Raw genomic sequence first — 15,761 nt, 5'->3', positions numbered from 1 at the left:
GGCTGAAAATTTTGTATTGCGTTTTTTTTATTTGAGTTGGCAACACTGGCTCATACTGAGAACGAAAGCTGCGCCAGCGTTCGGTTTTGTCTCGATACAATCGCACCGTTCATGTCCAAGAAATGGCGACTGCCATTGTTGTGTTGTGGGGTCTTGAAAAGGGTACAGCTATTTACTCGGGTAAGCTACTTTTTTTTTTTCACACTTTTATTCCCAAAATGCACAAGCCTCGGCCTCCTCTGGGGAAAAATATAGCCTGAGAGATTAAGAAACCAATTTATGCGGTCCCTTCAAACGGCGAACGATTCACTTAGTGTCCCGGTAGGTCGGCGCTGGTATACATAGCTTGCAAGCGTCGCCATTGCTGGGTACTGACAGTTATTTATCCTTACTGGTTTCTTCTAGCTACAACTTCTGCGGTGTGAAACTGACACGGCGAATTGAACGCTCGCGGCGCATAAAATACTGGCATGGCCGCGAATGACGTCACATACAAGCGATGTATATTGGAGCCACGGACGTTGGCGGAACGTAACATACAATAGCCATTCGAACGCATGAAAACGGCAGCGATCAAATAATAATAAAAAAGAGATTATCTTTTAATCTTCAGTTTAATAATCAAATTTAAGTAATCATATTCGCCCAAGCGATTCATTTCGGTCGACATAGGTAGCATTTTCTGCGTCAATCTTCTTGGACTCGTGCAAATTTCACGACGTCAAAGTTTGCCAACCCAATTGCTTCAACTCAGTTTACTTCTCTAAAGTTCAATACCATAAAATGAAATTGCAATAAATTTTCGATCATTGTAAGCATGATAGAGATTTTCAATGCCTTTATCACTCAACTCTCCGTTTCATGGATTACCACAAACGCTACGACCTATCCCTGCGAATTCAGGGCGCTTACCATACCACGTGACTGCGTTCCCCGCGCGAACCCGCTCCCCTCTCCAAAGTCGCGTGGCACTCACACGGCAGCTTATTGATTTCGATGGTTCCTAGTGTCGCCTGCAGTCAACGTTACTAAAACACTCAGTTGGGAAACTCGCCGTCGAAACCTGGGCCGCTGGCGTCCACCGAGACCGAGCTAAATGCGACAACAGCGCCACTCTTTATCGTTTGTCTGTACTGTGGCCACCTTGAGCTTTTTGAAAGCCTTTTTTTTTTGCGTAGAAACAAACGAAAAAGACTCTTTTTGTATGAAATTTATTGGAGTTTAGTACAAAAAGAGGGGTGCGTTATGTTTTTAAAATCTTTAGTTTGCAGGGTTTTGCGGCACAATTAATATTGTTTTTATACAACCATGCCTCAGCGGGCCTTTCAGGTAGCGCGTCCCGCCCTAGGTGCATTTAAACTTCGGTAGTTGAAAGCGGCGCGTCCGCCGGGGAGACCGGGATGGTACCCCTGTAGCCTCTACCGCTGTATCTGTTCTTTAAGCCAAAATAGGAGTCACGTGCAGTTTCTCGAGTGGCCGCTGCGGGAGAAATGGTGGCGTTGTGTTCGTCATTAGCTCGGTGCTGAGAGACAGATTGGGGCCGCTTTTTCAAAGGTGTCGCTATGGGAGTTTCCCAACTGAGTGTTTTAGTAACGTCGCCTGCAGTTGATTGCAAGGTAAAACGGAGTATGGTAGCCGTCCGAATCAACATACACTGAAGACGGCCTGCCAAAACTTTCGGCTTAGTATATGCCATACTACAATCAGCTTGGTCAGATGCGCAGCAGCTAGTATAGGAAGTGCGCAATTTTGAATAAAGGTCTATTAATGGTTGCATCAGTTTTGTCTGTAGAATATTTTTGTTTCCTTTCGTTCTTAGTCACGTGGGTTTTGTATCTGGTATGCAGGACGAAATAAATGAATAAAGCATTTCACCGATGAATTATGCGAGAGGAAATATAGATGAGGCAAAACAAGACTGTCACAGTTGCGATTTTTTTGTGAACAACTTTCCAGCGGCGTGTAAATATCAGAAAGATGTTTTAACGCATACCAGAAGTGACGAAATTCCAAATAGCATCGCCCTTGCGCAGGAAAGGTGTATTGGAAAGGAATTCGAACATTTGAGGAAGGTGCTATGTCCGGGTTCTTCTCCCTGGAGTTCCGTTAGAGTGGACTAGTTCCGTGTTCACCAAAACTCGAGGCACGTGAACTGGATTTTTCACTTCGTATTTCTCGACTGAGCGCGGGGCAAAGAATGGACACGATTTGCGCGCAAGTTTTCTCCCGCGCTCAGGCGGGAAGTGTGAAGTAAAAAGAGCCTACTTTCTGCACCCGCGTTCGGCTTCACCAATTGAACTCGAGCCCTAGTCGAATGCCGACGCAACGTTTGGCTACGCAGGCAGGCCGCGACGTCAAAAGACAATCAAATCATATTTGTTGCTGCTGTCCCCATCGGTGTAGTTCTCAATGTAGCCACTGGGGGCGCGACAGTTGCATCTCCTTCCCATATCCGGATTCGGAACGTCTGTCAACACTGCGTGCGCTGCCATCTTTGTTAGGTTGCGATCCCTCTGCTGTTTGTCGATTTCTTAGCGTTGTCAGTAACAACTGAGGCGCGTACTGCTCATCGTCATCAATCCTTGCCCACACCCACGAGCTAAGGGTCTAGTATCGTTTTTACGCTCTTCCTTGCTCATGTACGTGCCCGTCGCCCCCCCGGTCGCTGGTTTCTCGCCTTAAAAAACATGGCGGACATACACTTTAGATCGAAATTTGGCTCTAAGCGCCGGCAAATTCGCGGGCGCGGGCGACGTGTTTTCGAACGAGCTTTCTCTACGTAAGTGTTTGTGCGAGCGAAGGATTCTTCGCAACTATGCTTTTGCACCCTGCAGCCTTTGCCAGCGCCGAAGCCAACCGGGTTAGACGGGGCCTGTTCTTCGGCGCCCCAGTAGATGGCGCTGTGCATTTCATATATCGTCTATTACACGACCGAAGTGTGTGTCTCTGCAGCGTGCAGCATCAATTGTGTGGTGTGTTAATTTATACAAAGGGAAGATAGTCATCCCCGTTAGGCGTCTAGCATCTCCACTGCACTTACGCAGCTAGACTTTGATCTTTAACGTGCATTCCACGGTAGAAATACACAAATACACGATCGCAGACCCAATACGATTCTCGCCCAGATAAAAATGGTTGAGGATGGGGACTGAACCACTACAATGTAAGGCAGGGGTCGGCAACCTTTTGTTGCAGCGGACCGAACAGTCGCATATTCGGGACAAAGCGGGCCGAATAAAAAATCGATGAGAGAAAGGGGAAGGGGCGTGCAAATTGTAAAAAAAGCTCCCCGCAAGCTTGAAGTGACCTACAGATTTTTGTTTTCTTAATTTAGACACACATAACCCAAAAAGACCATGAAATTAATTCTCGGTTGGGATAGATTGGGACTTTACTAATCGCGTACCATTTAGTGCGTCAAAATAAAACTAGTACAAGAGCGCGGAAAGCCTAAAACCTGCTTCTTGGTACGAAAATTTGAAACTATAGAGGACAGTTTCGTTCCTCCTTTCCTTCGAAGGCTCTCCGCCTTTTCATTGCGATGCATCCGCGGTGTCCAAACACATCAGCCGAACCCAGCTCACGCATTGGACACGAGCAGCGGGTCGCTCGGATGTATGCGCTTTTAATCAATCAATCTGTCTACGAATATCTGAATTCGCGTTCTGGGCCAATGACGAAACTTTTCATCACTCGAGAATGACAAGTTCCTTGGAGCCATCGTCTCCGGGGCCTGAGCACATCACGACCACATGATTTCTCATTTCGTTTTTGAGTTGAGGATTAAAGCATAGGAGGAAGAGGTTGGAATATCATTTCATGGTCATTCTTAAGATTGCTGAACGTACGAATTTTAATATTCAATGTTGCTTGCCAAAACACAAACATCCACATTAAAGCGCCGTTCAACGTTTTGGAGTTGGTCCTTGGTAAATTACATAAACGTGATTGACCTTACGGTGTTCACAAAAAAAATGTCTTCGCCGATGTACATTTTATTATAAGAAACCCTACAATCAATGCTGCTGCGAGTTTTCATAGATTTGAAAAGTTTGATTCAGGAAGGTCAAAATAAAACTTAGAGGGACACTGACTGGGTATTTATGCTCGCTGAGGTTTTTAGTTGTACTTGACATATGAGAGTCCAACTACCCAGAATAGAATTTGCGGCTTGAAATTCGTTTTCTTTCCGCCCGAAAATTGCCGATCAACTGCTGCCAGACGACGTGCGTCAGAACTGGCCGGTTTGGGTCGCGCTCACTCTCTTCTCCGTGGTCACGGGTCGTTTTCCAAGGTTTAGACACAACCGCCAAATTTAATCAAAGTAGAGTGTCATTGAAGGCACACACTGAGCGATATTAAAAAAAAAAAAAATATTAAACCTGTTGTGTACTCGTCAGTCTCATGCGCGGAGCGCGTGGATGTCCGAGTACACAACAGCCCGCCCGAGTTCGACGAAACGAAGAGCAGCTGGAGCACGTACCGAATTCGCCTGGAGGCCTACTTTGAAGGCCACGGTGTTACGGATGCGGCGAAGCGTCGAGCCCTTCTGGTATCGTCCCTCAGCGACAACGTCGTCCGAATTCTGCAAGGGCGCTGCCAGACGACGTGCGTCAATAGCCTGACCTACGAGGGCGTCGTGAGCTACCTTGAAGAGCACTTCGATCCCCAAGCGAACGAGATTGCTGCCAGCTACACGTTCTTTTCACGCAAACAAGAAGAAGGAGAGAAGGTTCAAGACTTTGTAGCTGACCTGCGGCGTCTCGCCAAAAATTGCAATTTTGGCGGGAGCCTGGACCGTATGCTGCGGGACAGAATCGTTTGTGGCATGCGGGATGACGAGGCACGACGTTTCTTACTCACGCGTAAGAAATTGAACCTGGAAGAGGCGGAAGAATTTCCAATGTCATCGGAGACAGCCGCCGAGAACGCCCGGGCAATGCGGAAGACTGATTCCGGGGACGGAGCTGGCGGTGTGCATTTTGTTCAAAATCGACGGGGCAATCGGCGTCCTAGCGGACACGGTACCAGCGCCAGCACAGTCAGTCCACGCACGTTGTGTTGGAGATGCGACGCACATCATGCAGCGGACGAGTGCCGGCACCGCAGCTCTGTGTGTCACAAGTGTGGCAAGAAGGGGCACTTGGCTAGGGTATGTTCGTCGGGTCGTGCTACTCGGCAAGGAGCGTACGCGCTGAAAGATTCAGATAACGACGAAGACGGCGAGGAAGAGATGCTCCACGCCTTGGTCGCTCACAGTTCGTCTAACCGAGACATCGTGAGACCGATCGAACAAGATTTACTGTGGGAAGACCGGAAGCTGCGAATGCTTGTGGATACGGGATCACCAGTGAGCGTGATACCCAAGAGCGTTTTCAAGAGACATCGCAAGTGGTGGCCTGCGTTGGAAAAGACTCCCCTTCGCTTGTCGTGCTTCCTAGGGCCTCTACCGGTGCTCGGTAGAATTTCCATGAGGGTCCAGCACGGGCAAGTACTGGTGAGGAGCGTTCTGGTCGTTGTAGATTGCGAAGGACCCTTACTGTGTGGCCGGAACACGATTCAAGCGTTCGAAGACGCTGGCTCGTCACTGCTAAAAGTGAAAATGCCCTTTCATGTGAACGTGCTGCGCGGAGACGCCCCGGTGCAAAGAATGCTGGGGGAATTAGCTGACGTCTTCGAAAAGAATTTGGGCTGCTGTGAAGGCCCACCCGTGAGCCTACATAAGAAGGAAGGTGCTCTCCCCCGCTTCTGCAAGGCGCGTCCGGTGCCATACGCACTTCGTGAAAAAGTGACGGCAGAAAGCAACCGTCTAGTGGCGGATGGGGTGCTCTCCCCGATCCGTATTTCAGAGTGGGCTACACCAGTGGTGCCGGTGGCGAAGAAGAACGGTGATATAAGGCTGTGCGGCGATTTCAAGCTAACGGTCAACCCTGCTACGCACCTGGAGCAGTATCCACTGCCGAAAATTGACGACATTTTTGCATCACTGTACGGTGGAGAGGTATTCAGCACGCTCGATTTACGCAATGCGTACAATCAGCTTCCCCTCGACGAAGAGGCTCGTAAGATGGCTGTGTTAAACACGCACCAAGGCTTGTACCGCTACAACCATTTGGCTTTCGGCATCGCGTCCGCCCCAGCCCTATTTCAACGCCGTATCGAGTCACTTCTGCACGACCTTCCACGTGTTAAAGTATATCTGGATGACATCATCGTCGCAGAAAAAGAGAACGATACATCAACACTCCGACAGGTGTTTCAGCGGCTACGGGACAGCGGCCTTAAGTTGAACCAAGCCAAATGCAAGTTCCGAGAGAAGCAGGTGTCGTTTTTGGGACACAAGATTGACGCCCTGGGTCTGCACCCTCAGCGAGACAACCTCGAGGCTGTGACAGCAGCGCCGAGACCGACATCGGTAAGCCAGCTGAAATCCTTCCTGGGGTTAGTCACGTATTATGCCAAATTTTTACCCAACCTGGCAACGACCTTGGCTCCGCTATATCGGCTGTTGGCAAAAGGTGCATCATGGCGGTGGGGACAAGACCAGGAGAGGGCCTTCCAAGAGGCGAAGCGCTCTATGGCTGACGCAAATTTTCTGGTGCATTACGATCCCAGGAAGCAGTTGCGGCCAGAATGTGATGCATCACCGGACGGACTCGGCGCGGTGCTGTCACATCGCATAAACGGAAGGGATTTCCCGATAGCGTTCCGTTCAAGGACACTGACATCAGCGGAACGCAATTATTCTCAACTCGAAAAGGAGGCGCTAGCCTTGGTCTTCGGAGTTTTAAAGTTTCGGGATTATCTCTTCGGAAACCGCGTCACACTGGTGACCGATCACAAGCCACTAACGGCACTGTTTCATCCGGAGCGGCCGATTCCCCAAATGGCGGCGGCCAGAATTCAACGGTGGGCATTGCTTCTCTCAGCATACCAGTACGACATCGAGTACCGGAAGGGGCAGCAGAATGGTAATGCCGACGCCCTTAGTCGCTTGCCTTTGCCGGAACAAGGGGATGGCGGCAATAGCGAGCTTATGGAGTATGTGTTGTACAGTCAGCACTTAGATGACCGAACTCTGTCTGCAAAGCAGTTGGCGGCCCTGACCACCGAGGACAAGATCCTCCGACAAGTAAAGAGATGGGTTCAAGGCGGGTGGCCACCAGATTTGCGCAAAGATCAGCAGACTTTCCAGCCGTACTTTGTCCGAAAGCATGAACTCACGGTGTGCCACGATTTGATCTACTGGGGTCATCGAGTGATTCTCCCGGCAACTGCGAGAGCGTGCCTGCTGAAGGAGCTACACGATACTCATCCCGGGATCTTGGCAATGAAGAGTCTCGCCCGGACAGTTTTTTGGTACCCGGGCTTAGACCAAGAAATTGAGACTTTCAAAGAACTGCCCGCAGTGCGTGCAGTGCTGGCCGATGGCCGCGGCTCAGGCTCCATCAAAGTGGTCAGAAACTAACAAACGCTGGTGCCGTCTGCACATGGATTTCGCCGGTCAGAATCTGGTCACGAGCTGTCCGGTCACGAGCCTCGGCGCAAGGCATGCGCTTCTCGGCTCGTCAGTCTCATGCGCGGAGCGCGTGGATGTCCGAGTACACAACATCTGGTCTGGTCACGCCAGTATCAAAGGGGTCCAAGGTGGCTACCGGGAACGGTAACATCCACGCAAGGGAGACGGATGGTCACGCTGAATACGCCAGATGGACAACAGCGGCGGCACGTGGACCAGCTGCGACAGCAACACGCGGAAGAGACGCTGCGAACGCAGCTAGAGGCCAGCCACGCTCAACAGACCGACGGCCCAACGGCGGATGACAAGTTGGCGAGGCAGACAACAACGGAGGTCAGTGCCGGCAGCTCCAGTGACAGATCAGAAACGGACCGAGCAACGAAACCAGTCTTACCTACGCAGCCTGTAGCGGAAGACAGCGCCGGCGATTCCCCTGGGAGGTCCGAAACGGAGCTGGCAGACCTTGTGTTGCCCAGACGGTCAAGGCGAAAGCGACAGCCGCCGGATCGCTTGCATTTTTAGGGGGAAAGAGATGTTGTGTACTCGGACATCCACGCGCTCCGCGCATGAGACTGACGAGCCGAGAAGCGCATGCCTTGCGCCGAGGCTCGTGACCAGACAGCTCGTGACCAGATTCTGACCGGCGTCGGCGGTCGAAAAAAGCGCCGCTCTTCAGAATAAAACCTTCGGGTTTCCACCCTCCTTGTGCTTTGCTTCAAAACCCATTTTTGTGGCTTCTAAAAAGCTGCAAATACGTTGATTGAAAAAAAAAAAAACTCTCACAGAGAACCGGAAGCATTCTGTGCGTTCACTGCGTAATTCTCAACATGGCGTCGTTTCGCGTATCGTGGGCATCGTGGGGCTCGCGGCTGGATGGCGATGGTAGCCGACGACCGGGCTTGGAACCTCTACTTCAGGACTGACATTCGTGGTACCGGCGGATTCTGTCTTCCTTTGAAAGACAAATTTTGGAACGATCAAAAGAATTGGAATTCATCACGTATGACACGCCCGACCGCCAAGCCGATTTGCACGAAGATGTCGCCGAGCCGTCGCCCCCTTCTCGTGGCTGAAGGGGGAGGAAAAAAGGAGGGGAGGGGGAGGAGTGGGTATGCCATCCCCACCTCTTTGAGAGCAGGGCTCTAGTTTCGCGTGACAGAAATTTGTAAACGTCCTTCTTTTTTTTTTTATTCTGCAATATTCAGTGTTGACCACCCGCGTACACCGAAGTACAGATACTTTCACGTAAAAGATACCAAGCACTGTTGGTTAGCCTCCTAAGTTTGGTAAGTGTTCCCATTTTTATGAGAAAATATCGTCAAACAAATAAGGAAAAAAAACTTCTCATTTTCAGGTTTTTCTTTTACGGTTACTTTCTAATGATATTTGCTTTTTCTTTTTCTGTTACCCGAAAATATAAAGAGCAAGAAAAACAAAAGCAATTTACGACGTTCGATCTTTTACGATGCTTAGGTTGTAAAACAACGTTGCTGACTTGTGGCTATTTCGGGGATGCTGGATCTCTCGTGCGAAATAATGCAATGGCTGCGAGAAGCGATAATGGGTGCTTCTATTCTTGGATGACCCTAAGTGCCCACAAAATACTTGCTCTCTTACAGCAATATTTAGGCAACTTTACAACTTCAAACATCTCACCGTGCTCACTTTGTCACGGTAATTTGGCGTCACGAATAGACGCCCGGACGTTATAAAGATTGTAAGCAAGTTAAAATGTCGGTATAGTGGTTATTCGGAGATTATGGTGTAAATCTCACACAACGCGTCAGTTCAAATGCGGAGCTAAGCTGGAAATTACGTTGCTTTCCTGGTGTCCCATTCCGTGCGTATTGAATTGAACTTATGTTATTACGTGCGACTTTGTGCCTGTTTTCACTCCTCTGCATTGTGTTTTAAAAATATTTCTACCGTAAATATTTGAGTTCGTATGTTTTCTTCGTAACTTTTTGTGAAGATTACTTCTTTTCGCTCATATATGTTTTTTTAAAGATATAATTGAATCGTGTTTTGTCTCTTGTTAACCCGTAAAAAAAGATTATAGTTTTTTTGTTTTTGTTTTAGCTCGCAATGAAGTTACGTTTTCCATGCTTGTTATTTTTGAAAACTAAACTCGGCATATAAGTGAACTAGATAAAAAAAAAAGTGAATTATCACATCTTATAAAATAATCGCTTGCGTTCGTGCTTGAATGAGGTTAATGTTGAACAGGTGATACCAATGGTGGTACTAGGCTCGCCGTCCATTGATAGTGCCTCGCAGAACTAAACGATGATTGATTAATTAATTGATTTATTGTCAGATGATTGAATAATATCTGAGATGCTTGATGCAACGCAATGTATTCGGGGTAGGCTATCACAGGAAGGAACATATAAAAAAAATATGAGAGGATTTATTTTTGAAGCTTTTACAAACCCCTTTTAGCTAAGTCGGTACAGGCGCCGGAAGAAAAATAAAATAAAACACGAGTTTGCGATAATCAGTCTGCTAACATTTTCGGCGCTGGAGTACGAACATTGTGAATAAATTATAAATCTGGCTGACGTGTGCAGAGTTGCAGTTCTGGTGAGTCAATCTGACGGAATTCAGGAGTTATAACATCGAGTTTTTTAGACATAATAAGCCAATAAGAAACATGACGATGTTAAAACCAATGACAAATATAATCAAGGAATGCATTAGCTCATGTGCAAACGTTTCGTTGAAACCGAGTTTATACTTTCTTTAGATTGATCAACATCTTACTTTGCTGTTTCGTAATTCATATCCATATATTTGAAAATTCGGATCGTTATATATGACAATGTTATTCTTAGTGAATACTGCATTCACACATAACGAAAATGTGACATTTATTAGCGCTCCCTCGCACGTTGTTTTTGCGCGCCTACATTGGCTCGACCATGGCATGTTTAGAGAGATACAGTCAACCCCGTCGCTTAATGTGAACCCGCATAATCACTACCACAAGGTGCGCACCTGGGAAGAAAGATGTTTCGTGGATCTAGCTGCGTCAGGAAGTCAGCTGCCGCCCTGCCAAAACGTCCAGTATCTGCGTGTGTTGGTCTTTGTTATTGATTTGTTGACTTTTGCGCCTTTTTTGCTTAGGCTGCCCGTGTGGGTTGTTGACGAAAGCTGGGGCCAAACGGCGCCTATATTGAAGTCGCAGCTGAAGCAGACACCCGTCTCCGGGGAGCCAGCGCTTGTGGCAGACGTCTGCCTTCGATTAGCCTTCATGACAGTCAAGGGCGTTATTGAGGCTCTAAGCTGAGTGTCTGCACACATCCAGAATGATCAAAGCCGTATGAGGATTTCCTGTGTACCTCAGGAAACCCACGTTGAAGATGTTTTGGGCCGATATGTGGTTATTGTTTGACAGTGGACGCTCTTCAAAGCCCCATCTAGCAACAATGGCGGTAACCGTTTCTTATTTGTCTTTTTATACTTAAGCTAGGCGGCGCAAGCTACCGCATGTTACAAAAGGTACAGCCATTAACATCGATCCATCTATCCATCCATCCATGAACACAAAGCGTGTGAGTGGTTCAGAGTCTTCGCCAAACGAAGACGAAGCGTTCGTTCTCGATACAATATGAGTCGAGTTCACGCCGAAAGTAGAAGCAGTCTTCCTGAGAAATTATATGTCCTAAACATATTAATTATGATTACAATTACACTTACTGTTACAATTAGAATTACAACAAAAAAGGCAATTACAATTCCACATTTACATCAGAGTGAGTACCCCAAAAAAATGGCGGTTGATGACTCAAACATTTGAAACGGTTTATTTATGAGTCTAATTCCTGAAAAAGTCAAGGTATCATTGAACTTGATAATCTTTGGTCAAAGGAGCGGTATGTTTGTCCTCAATAGACCTTTCTCAAAGGTGCGCGCGGTCTAGTAGCTTCCGCTCCTGTTATCTGAGTGTGCCTTTGTTAGGGAACGTTCTCTTAAGTTTTAAGATGCACGAGGGTTGACCAATAAGAATAGCTTCCCAGGCTGTAACAGTTTTTATTCTGTGATGGAATTGAAAGATATTACATTCGCATGAATGGTTGGAAGCATTTTACGGCTTTCTGAAAAACAGCGCAAATTCGATGGGTTTTTAAGTTTCGGTCTGCTATCGAAGCGCATCTCGGCCCCGACGGCACCGCGCCCTGTGGAGAAATGGTGCAACCAGCCTCTGGTGTGTTGCGCGATGACAGCGCAGCAGAGGTTGGTTGCACTATTTCTCCACGGGGTGCGGTGCCTTCATGGCTGAGATACGCTCCGATAGCAAACCGAAACTTAAAAACCCGTCGAATTTGTGCTGTTTTTTTAGAAAGCTGTAAAATGCTTCGCGTGAAGCATTTCACTTATCGTTCTGTAATTTGTTGATTTAGTGTTTTTTTTTTCATGATGCTGAGCATTTTTCTAATTGAAACCATGCCCTAAACACAATGTTAAAAAAGTTATTTAAGCAGAAATAATTAACAAATTAATTATCCCGGACTTTAATAATTTTCCTAAATAGGCCCCGGGCCGAGGACCAAAATGACACAAGCCTTCCTTTTTTGCGACGCGTAGTTTTCGCAATATCGAATTTGTCTACCTTTCGTAAAACACCCTGTGTAATATATATATATATATATATAATAAAGTGGAATTTCAGAGGGTGTCCTCACACCTGAATACCCCCCTGACTACGCGCCTGCCACCACAGATAACCATGTCGTCCTTGCATATCTTGCAGAGTTATCCGCGTACCCTTCAGATTATCTTTTATCCTGGAAACGGGCCAAAACTCGGATGGCGCGAGGTCCGGGCCCTAAGGTGAATGAGGCAAAACACCTTGAAGCTGCAGCTCCTCTAGCGCGGCGTTGGTTTCGTCAACAGCCGCCCTCAATCATCTACGGCGGCATGCGGAAGGTGGTACACAGGTAGCCGAACTACATCGCCCTCACTAGAAACTATATTGAGAAGTTATGCGCTCCTGGGAAAGAGGAGATTCTAAACTTTCATATGAATGCAACACATTACGGATGGACGCAGCGGGGCTGGAACAACGAAGGGTAGAGGAGCCAGACTACCACACACGAGACTCGGTGCATTTGAGCCAAAGGCAAAGACCCCGATGTTAGCGAGGAAGAGGCACATCTCGTAAAAGCATTCCGCAAAACCACACTTCTACTGAAGCACACTCCTTCTCCTACGATTATTCTACTAAAAGCGAAGCCCCTAAAGCGAAACTCCCAAAGCACGTCGACTAAACGCAAATTCTCTAAAGCATATCTGTCCGCAACGCAACAGCAACCGCTGTCAATTGCAGCACACTTTGTGGGGGCGTTTGCGATTTTTGGTCCGGCCTGGTGCCTGACGAATCGCGACAAGTGAAACGAGCAATCGAAGTTGCTGCTTTACAACGAAGCTGTATATGACTCGAAACGGCGAGACTGCTTTTCCTAACAGGGTCAGTGAGAATAATGGTAATAAAACCCGAGACTCAGGAACACAGAAGGGGACGAACACAACACAACGTGTGTTGTGTTGTGTTGTGTTCGTCCCCTTCTGTGTTCCTGAGTCTCGGGTTTTATTACCATGAATCATCACCAGCTCGCTTGTTTTTTAAGTATTATTGCAGTGAGAATACTTTGCTCCTCAAGTGTTAAACCAACGGCAAGCTGGCTTCTCTGCATATACACCCGATCTGAGGAGAAGCTGCCTTTACAATCTTTCAACGCAGAACGTGTTTTGTCAGACGAATTCTACAAGACCTTCAGTAAGGACCACCACGAGCAATCGTCATAAAAGACCGTCATGAAGAACCGTGACGTCACCGTAACGTCATAATGTTATAGTGACACGACGTCACATCTAGACATGTAACGACATCATGATGACGTACGTCCCGTCGTCATGACATTATGATGTAACGCGGCGTCATGAGGTGACGTGACTCTATGACATCACGTGACTTCATGACGGCGTATGACGTCAGAGCTTAGTTAATTCACTTGAAACACATTTAGTGTTTCCTGTTCCTTGTTAGTAGGATCAAGTTAGTGTAATTTTAATGAACGGCGAGCGGACGTTTTTGCGGAAAATGTCAGATCAAGAGAAAACCAACTCCTAAATGTTCAAAGACAAACGGCAAATTGACGTTTCGTTAAAAAAGATTATTCAAACTAAAAAAAAGGCTGTGTTCTAACTTTAGAAACAACACTGAGGTGGGCGTCCTTTTTTAAGGAAACTTACTGTACGTAATGTTGATCTTGACTAAGTTAACGTATCTGACTTTTCGCGGCATGCATATTTGTTGAAGTGTAGCAAACGCCGCAGTCGTTGTCATCTTAAGAGAGAGACAAGCTTTGTCCATAGTTCATGGGCCACGCGAATGAGTTCTTAAAATATTTGATTGTCAAATAAAAAAACGATTGTTTTATAGACGAATCGTGCGCGTTTTTATAAAAAAAAAAACTTATCTTCTACACAGATACAATTACCCTAACTTATTGCATTAAAATGCTAAATTTGCTGAACTTTGCGAAAAACCCGGACTGTATTTTCGATACAGTTCTTCCGGCAAAAACAGACGAAAATGCTGTTTTGTAAAAAAAAAAAAAAAAAGACAAAACCACGAGGATGTTGTTTTAACTTAATATTTTATATTGTTTACAACCAGACCAGCAAAAATTGAGCGCGTGTGTACTATCAAACCTCAAATTTAAAATACAAAATACAAACTTTAGCAGCGTTCTTTGTTTCGACGCTACTTGACTTCAAAAAGCTCCTCTGAACCCTAAATTTAACGCGTGTCTTTTTAGCACAAATAAAACCGTAAATGCATTTGTAGTAGCTGAGGATCGACGCGACTCCACGCAGAAAAATCCCGCGAGGCATTCCAGGTGTCCACTTCCGCCAAACAAAAGTTTACACCTCGCACAACATTTAGTGCCAGCACGACTTTGGCCCCCTCCCCGAATTTAGCTCAAACAGGGTATCATTGAAAAAGACTAAATGTTCCCTCTCAGGTCTGTACGTCGAGGAAACACGTTACACCAGGCCAATATATTCGACGCTTGTATTTTTATGTTAAAGCCGCAATCATACTGCAAATACACCATACAATAAACAGTCCGCATACACATTTAGAAGCGTGTTTCCTTCTCGTATCATGGTCCTGTCACATTGCTCATAAAAAACAGCAACAAAAAGACTGCAACATTGATCATAAAAAAACAATAAAACTGACATGTTTGTAGAATTGTTCGTGGTAACAGTATCGCGCACTGTACCTCAGCTGTAAGCAAGTTTCTTACCGTATTCTCTCTCAGCGTCCTGCTGCAGTCCGGCGCACTGTTCCTCCGTGAGCTGGTAGGAAACCGTGCTGGCACCGATGTCCCACAGAAACTCCGACAGCACTCCGGCGTCAGGCGCGACGCCCGGTCCCGAGTCCGTCGTCTCCTCGGCGGCACCGACCATCTCCGACACCGCCGCCGCAACTCTTTCAACGCGCACCATGTACACGCAAAACCTTTCTTTTTAATTTTCAGGTTACACAAAACGGTGTCACCCGCGCAAATTCAAAACGTGTATTTTACTGGAATGATGTTAGGTCACCGCACCTATATGCGTCGTTCACACAATATGGGATAGAAAAAAAGAAATTGAGCGGAGCCACGAACGGAAGGAATTCGGAAGCGAGCCGCGTCCCGACGTGTTCGACACGTTTTTGTCGAGCGCGCGGACGCCGCGTTTGCTTCCCTCAAGTGCGGGAGAGGAGGAAGAGGTCACGTGGGAGATGACTGAACCAATGGGAGCGCTCTAATAACCAATCGGCGAACTGTTTTTGTTTTGTTTTTGTCTATGTGTTTTTTTTTTTTTGTTTTTTTTTGCTAAGGGTGGGGGCTTTGGCGTGTCTTTGATGAGCCGTGTTACGAAAACGCCTCTTTGTTACACACTATAGCCTTCGGTGAGTCGCTGAGGATCTTTAACGGCTAATCGCAATCGCGATCGCGGTGGTGGAAGGCTCTTGGGAATAAATTTATAACTTTCGGTTTTTAGACCACAAGGTCTTTCTTTTACGTTTGTGTGTATGCAGGCTGTTTCTCTTTTAGTGGATCCAGAATTGAAAAGAAAGGGAACTTGCGTCAGGCTTCTTTTAGCCCTGGGGTTAGGTTGGAGGCTATAGAAACTACATTAAAAAAAGGAGGCGAAATTGGTTCATTAGTCAACCAATTAA

General features: G+C 46.9%; 1 protein-coding gene across 1 annotated transcript in view; it reads right to left on the bottom strand.

Annotated features, from left to right (window-relative positions):
• The window catches only part of LOC120842316 (corticotropin-releasing factor receptor 1-like), a 177,943-nt gene extending 162,903 nt beyond the window's left edge, over window positions 1-15,040 (bottom strand). Inside the window, exon 1 of the mRNA XM_040213379.1 lies at window positions 14,839-15,040. Within this exon, the coding sequence (XP_040069313.1) occupies window positions 14,839-15,040 (202 nt within the window). The remainder of the gene's footprint in view (window positions 1-14,838) is intronic.
• Window positions 15,041-15,761: the final 721 nt, after the last annotated feature.

This window comes from Ixodes scapularis, unplaced genomic scaffold (genome assembly GCF_016920785.2).
Source record: "Ixodes scapularis isolate PalLabHiFi unplaced genomic scaffold, ASM1692078v2 PGA_scaffold13__105_contigs__length_92229423, whole genome shotgun sequence".
Lineage (NCBI taxonomy): Eukaryota > Metazoa > Arthropoda > Arachnida > Ixodida > Ixodidae > Ixodes > Ixodes scapularis.
This window is presented reverse-complemented; position numbering and strand designations above follow the sequence as displayed.